Here is a 6,736-nt window from a genome sequence, read left to right on the forward strand (position 1 = left end):
GGAATCCAGAGCCAACGCTCCCTCTAAGCTGAGTGAGTGTGAGCCAGCTCACTGTTTTTTAGCCTCCGGCTCACACATTTTCATCTTCGCTCAGGAAGGATGGGGCTCCAGAGCAAACTGATTTCTGCAGCAGGCAAATGGCTCACTCAAACCTCTAATGCCAGTAGCTCACCAAGTAGGATTTTTTGCTCACAAGACTCCACAGCTTAGAGGGAGCATTGATCAAGACTCTCCTATTTGAACCCTGAGGCTACCTGGAAAGCACTGCAAATGTTCCCTTGGGGTAAGGGGAGTCTGTGTGTGATTTTAGCTCTAGGGAAGTTTTTGAATGAGAGGGTGTGTGTGTGTTCCTAGAGAGGCTTGTGGGTGTTGGGCCTGCTGTGAGACGTGAGCTGTCCAGCCAGAGAAACCAGTGCTGTGTTAAGGGGGCTTCCAGTTTGTTGCTTGGAAATACGATGGAGCAGGCAGGCGGACCGCCCGATTCCTGGGCCTCCAAAGCAACCCACACCTTGGGAATCTGTACCCCCAGTGACTCCCCCTGAGTGGCCCCAACTCCTCCAAACCACCTAAAATAGACTGCTTATCTCCACCCAACAGTGACAGGGTGGGGCAATAGAAAAGAGCTAGAGTCCAGCAGCACCTTGAATTCTAACAAAATTTGTAGCAGGGGGTGAGCTTCCGTGAGTCACTGCAGTCACATCTTGAGCCGTGACTCACAAAAGCTCATACCCGGCAGCAAATATCATTCGTCTTCAAGGTGCTCCCGGACTCTGGCTCTTTTCTACAGCTGCCAACAGACCAACATGACGACCCACCTAGATCTATCTCCATCATGGAAAGCAAGGTGCAAGAACCAGAGACATGCCATCATATTTGTGCTTGGCCTTATTTATTCAGAAGACTACTGAAATGGTTAAACATATTTACCTGTGAGCTAGAAGCCTGAAACGTGGCGCATACATCCCCCCACATCCTGATTACTAGAAAGATATGGAAACTGGAGGTCAATCTGTCCTCCTGCAGAACAGGGAAGACGTGTAGCTCAAAGGGTGAAGATATTCTCACAACATCCACCCAACTAAAACCTCATAGCCTTCCACAGTTTAGCACCTCACCACAGTAGTCTGAGTCAGGGGCAGGTAAACAGTAGGTGGCGGGCGCTAGAATAACCAGAATTTGAAGGGAAGGAAGGGGAAACATTTTGTGGGACTAAAAGGCTTCTTAGAGGAGCTGTACAATGATAGGGAAATGATAGAGATAAACACTTGCCCATAATCCAACTATGGACCGTGTGCAGACTTATTGCCAGTGTGCTAAAACACAGAGTGCTCCTGAGTATACTTATTTCAAGATTCTGTGTGTGTGCCGCTTCCTAAAAAAGAACTCTCAACCAACAGCATTTGGGTCACAGAAACGTTGTGGATTTTTAATCGACGTGTCAATTATTTACCAAACCACTTCTGCTTATATTTATTGTATTTATGTAAGTTGTTTTATGGACTAATGTTTTATCTATGTTGGTTTTATAAATGCTGTGAGCCGCCCAGAGCCGCTTCGGCGGAAGGGCGGGATAGAAGTTGAATAAATATAAATATAAATAAATCAGTCATGTTAGACTGTATTGCTTCAGTTATGCAAATGGTCTTTCTGACACTGGGTCTGGGCTGATCTCTTGCTCTGAGTCATTTGGCATAGCTCTGCTCTCTCGGCTGTGAAAGGTTGCAGGCCCCTGATTTAGAGAGAGACAAAGAAACGCCAAGAGGAACACACAATTAATATACTGGAACTTCCCCTACCTTATGACCTTAACAAACAAAAACCGCAAATAGACAAAAGAAACCCCAGACATGTCATTAAACTGATCAGGCATGTCCCTAAAGATGCGCAATGCTGATTAATGGAAACAAAGAGAAAATTCAGGACTACCAACCATCTGGCTACTGTCACAGCTGGGATGCTTAAGAGCTCGAAGCCATGGAGCAAGACCAAATGCACAAGTCATATACAGATTCATTTAGTTTTGAAACTTGTTTCATTATTTCCACATCTGAGACTATAGCGTGCCTTAAAATGACCATCACTTCCTTCGGCGTTACGGCCAGAAGGCTCAGACTCATAACAAAGCGGATGAACCGCTGGAGGGGAAAAGCCTTTTTACGGGAAGTCTAATGCATCCTTTGAAAAATGTTTTGGAAGGCAATGCAGTATTTTATGTAACACATTCAGAAAGCAAACTGCCAACACCTGGTTTTTATCGCATATGGAACCATTATTCCCCTGAAACTACTACCAGATACCATTCATCAATCTTAACCTTGTTCTGAAACTTCTTAGCACGGTCTTATTTCATTTGGAAACAGAATTTAATTGACCCATTCCCCAAGTTTTAATCATACACAATATTTGACTGTGTCTAAAGAAGAGCCGGCGGAGACCAAATCCGATGAAGAAAGGTTCCCTATGAAGAAAGGTTAAAGCACTTGGGGCTCTTTAGCTTGAAGAAACGACGGCTGAGGAGTGACATGATCGAGGTTTACAAGATTACCCCTGGGGTAGAGCAGGTAGAGAATGAAGTCCTTTTCTCCCTTTCTCACAATACAAGAACTCGTGGGCACTCCATGAAATTGCTGAGCAGTCGGGTTAGAACAGATAAAAGGAAGTCCTTCTTCACCCAAAGAGTGATGAACACATGGAATTCACTGCCACAGGAGGCGGTGGCGGCTACAAGCATGGATGGCTTCAAGAGGGAATTAGATAAGCATGTGCAGCAGAGGTCCATCAGTGGCTCTTAGCCATAAGGTCTAGATAGGGACTCTGGGGCAAGGGATGCTCTGTCTTCTTGGTGCTTGGTGGGGGCAACAGTGGGAGGGCTTCTGGAGTCCTGGCCCCATTGCTGGACCTCCTAATGGTTTTTGGTGCTTGGGAGGAGCAGCAGTGGGAGGGCTTCTGGAGTTCTGGCCCCACTGCTGGACCTCCTGATGGCACCTGGTATTTCTGGCCACTGTGTGACCCAGAATGTTGGACTGGATGGGCCATTGGCCTGATCCAACATTGGTTTCTCTGATGTTCTTATGGAGAAACATCTGGAGCAGAGGTCCCTCAGTGGCTATGAGCCACAAGGTATAGACAGGAACTCTTGGTCTGGGGCAAGTGATGCTCTGTCTTCTTGGTGCTTGGTGGGGGCAACAGTGGGAGGGATTCTGGAGTCCTGGCCCCACTGTAGGACCTTCTGATGGCACCTGGTATTTCTGGCCACTGTGTGACACAGAAGAGTGTTGGACTGGATGGGCCTTTGGCCTGATCCAGCATTGGCTTCTCTCTTATGTTCTGATGAAGGCAGAGGTTCTGTGGCGGGGAGGGGGGGGGCTTCAGGACTGGAGGTCAGGCTTCCCACTCTCGGCAGGGCCCCATGGCACCGTCTGTCAGGAGCTTGGGCCTGGCTTTGGATGCCTCCCTATCCACGGAGGCCCAGGTCACAAATGCCGCCAGGCTGGCGTTCTTCCAACTTTGCCTTGCTTGGCAACTGGCTCCTTTCTTGCCGCATCCTGACACCTGGCCACAGTAATCCATGCAACGGTCACCTCCAGGCTAGATTACTGTCACTCTACGCTGGCCTGCCCCTGGGACTGACCCGGAAACTCCAGCTGATCCAGAATGCGGTGGCGCGAGCCCTGACGGGAGTGTTAAGGACAGCACAGAGCCAGCCTGTGCTGCGCTAGCTACACTGGCTTCCAGGGGAGTACCGAGTAAGGTTCAATATTTTGGTGTTGACCTTTAAGGCCTTGAGCGGTCTGGAACCATCGTATCTATGGAACCGTCTCCTCTGGTATGCCCCCAGGAGAGCTTTGCGCACAGCTGAGAGCAATTTGCTGGTGATTCCCTGGCCCCAGGGCTGTCTGGCTGTCCTCGACGAGGGCAAGGGCTTTTTCGATCCCGGCCCCAACCTGGTGGAATTTTCTGCCAAATGACACCAGGGCCCTGCGGGACCAAGTGAAACCCAGCAGGGCCTGTAAGGCAGAGATGTCCTGCCAGGCCTTGGGTTGAGGGCAGCGACAGTTTCTTCCCTGGCTGGCACCCTCCCCCCCGTTCTGCATTTCTGTCCCGAGTTCCCCCTCCCCTTGCCCAGAAAAGGGCCCAGCAGCCCAGAACTGGGTTAGAAAATTTACAGGACGCCATCTTGGATCCTTTATTCTGGTTTCTTACTTTTTTATCAAATTGTATATTGAATTTTAATATTTGTATACTTTTATGGCATTATCCCCCTTTTGCACGTCGCCCAGAGCCCGGCATAAGCTGGGATAGGGTGATTAATAAATCGAAATAACAACAACAACAACAACAACAATACCTTTGCAATGTCTTCCTGAGCCGCTACTAGATTCAAGTAGGATATATTGACCAGGTCGGGGCCATACACGATGGTAAGCATCCGGTTCTCCAGCCTTCCTCCAATGTTCCCTGCATCCAGGTGTTCACGCAATTTTGGATCCTGAAAGGCAAGAATGGGCAAGGTCATTAAAGGGTCTTCCTCTACTTAACAAAGAAAGAAAGAAACAAAAAAACAACAGCTGAGGGGGTGGACATGATCGAAGTTTACAAGATTATGCCTGGGATAGAGCAGGTAGAGAAAGAAGTCCTTTTCTCCCTTTCTCACAATACAAGAACTCCTTGTGGACACTCCATGCCTCTCGTCAAATATCTGGAGTGTGTGCCTTTGGGAGGTTTACCCCAGGGAGGCCCAAACCAAAAGTCTTTAATTGCTGTTTTCCTAACACATTTCAATTATTTTAATGTCAATTTGACAGGAAATAACTCTGTACCTATGCATTACCTCCTTATGGGCGATCCGTCTTTTCCTTCAATGTAGTGGGAAAATGCCCCCCCCCCAAGAATACCATCCACCAGACATTACTGACGTGCCACCTCCACATGTGCTTCAGCGGAACTCCCCCCCCCTGCCCGCTTGAGCCTAGCGCCCTTGGAGAGAGAAGGCCGCGAACAAGGAAAGAGGAGCCAAGCTGCCCCATATGGAGACATCCCTCCCCTGCTGCCGAGGGAAGCGAGCGACTCTCCCCACCTTCTGGCACTGCACCGCAAGAGCAGGAAATAAATCTACTTCAGCGGATGATGGCGAGAGAGGCGGGCACGTACCCCCGTGTTGCTGAGGCAACCAAGGGACATGCTCCTCCTCTTCCTGTGATGTCGCAGGGCCACTGTCCGCCCTCACCCTGTGGGGCTGGATGAGGCACAGCACCCTCAAGTTCCCTCAGCAGCTGACCGGTGGTCCCCCTCTCTTATGCGGCCAATGGGGTGGGCTAGGCACTGGTGGGCTGTCACCTTCCTCCACAACCTCCCCCCCCTCCGAGGAACTAGTATGCGGTGAGGGGCAACACAAAACGGTGCTGGGGAGGCGCACAATAGTCAACCACTGCTGCTAATAGCCAACCACTGCTCACCACCACCACCCTGTTACATGTGAGGCCACTTCACACACACACACACACACACACACACACACACACAACCCCTTTGTATGAAATACATCATCGCCTCCCTTTCACTTATGTATAGTTCTACTGCCGCCGAACACTGGAACACTGGAATGCTCCCCGAGCATTCCTTTCATGCATTATGCAGAGTGTGGGTTCCGTTTCACTCCTCCAGCGGACAGAGCATTTCATAACACAGAGATCAGAAAGAGGCCCAAGAGTGCTGAACTACAGGAACAGAAAGCGAACACGCTGATGTCAGTTTATTGATAAAACAGTTGGTATCCAGCATCTTAATTTTTGTAACACGTTAAAATCCCAGAGACTGCCACATAAGTAGGCCATCTGATTGACTGAGCATGCAATTTGCCAGAAATTAGCATTCATATAATACACCAGTTACAGAACAATAAGCACTGTACGTGGCACCATTTCGCCCAGGGTCACTCAGCGGGGCAGCGAGATGGAGTCTAAAGACTCTGAAGCTCGAACACTGCGGAAGCCCGAAGCCTAATCCTGACAGGCGGGCCTTTCCATCAGGAGTTAAACAGGAACCTTTTCTTCTTCGACTGAAGGAAGGCAGCCCTGAACCACCAGCAGGACGAGCCAGGATTCCAAGGGCAAACCAAGAACCTAATATAGCAAGTTGCCATTCTGGTCTTAGTGACACGGACTGTTCCTCAACATCACCCACCTTGTCCTTCTGAAGGGGTGTAACACCTTGACCACTGGCCAAGTCAGTCTCTCTCTGCCGGGCCCTGATGATTAATAACTGAGTCGCCTTGTCTTTGCAGAACACAAAACAAAACCAATGTGGCAGTTTATTAAAAGCTCCTGCAATGATTTATTTTTACATGCATTTCTTGTCAGCCAGCCAAGGGAAGAGTTCACCCCGAAGCAAAAGACAGGACACTTTTCTATTAACCTTGCAAAAGCTTCGGAATTAGCTGGTATTTATTTTTTTAAAGGGGGTGGTGGTGAAGCAGCAGCAGCGGGCACTTGTGACATCTGAAACATTAATTCCCATCTTCCAAATTACTCAGAAAAACATAAATTCTTATGATCCTTGGTTCACTGGGACACTCCGTGATGTTTTTAGCCCCTTGCGATCAAAAGCAAGCCCAAGAAAAGATTAACCATTCCTTTGCACATCACCTGACAGTGGTATTAATACCCACGTTGGAAATAAATACATTCAATAAAATGTGCAAAGTTGTTAACTTTATTTTGCGAAGACACAACAAATG

At 48.7% G+C, this 6,736-nt stretch overlaps 1 protein-coding gene across 1 annotated transcript in view; it reads right to left on the reverse strand.

Annotated features, from left to right (window-relative positions):
- PLCB1 (phospholipase C beta 1) overlaps positions 1-6,736 on the reverse strand; it is a 375,074-nt gene that overhangs the window by 190,282 nt on the left and 178,056 nt on the right. Inside the window, exon 3 of the mRNA XM_015406942.1 lies at positions 4,349-4,489. Within this exon, the coding sequence (XP_015262428.1) occupies positions 4,349-4,489 (141 nt within the window). The remainder of the gene's footprint in view (positions 1-4,348; positions 4,490-6,736) is intronic.

The sequence above is a fragment of the Gekko japonicus genome, unplaced genomic scaffold (genome assembly GCF_001447785.1).
Source record: "Gekko japonicus isolate JY-2015 unplaced genomic scaffold, Gekko_japonicus_V1.1 scaffold1408, whole genome shotgun sequence".
Classification (NCBI taxonomy): Eukaryota; Metazoa; Chordata; class Lepidosauria; order Squamata; family Gekkonidae; genus Gekko; species Gekko japonicus.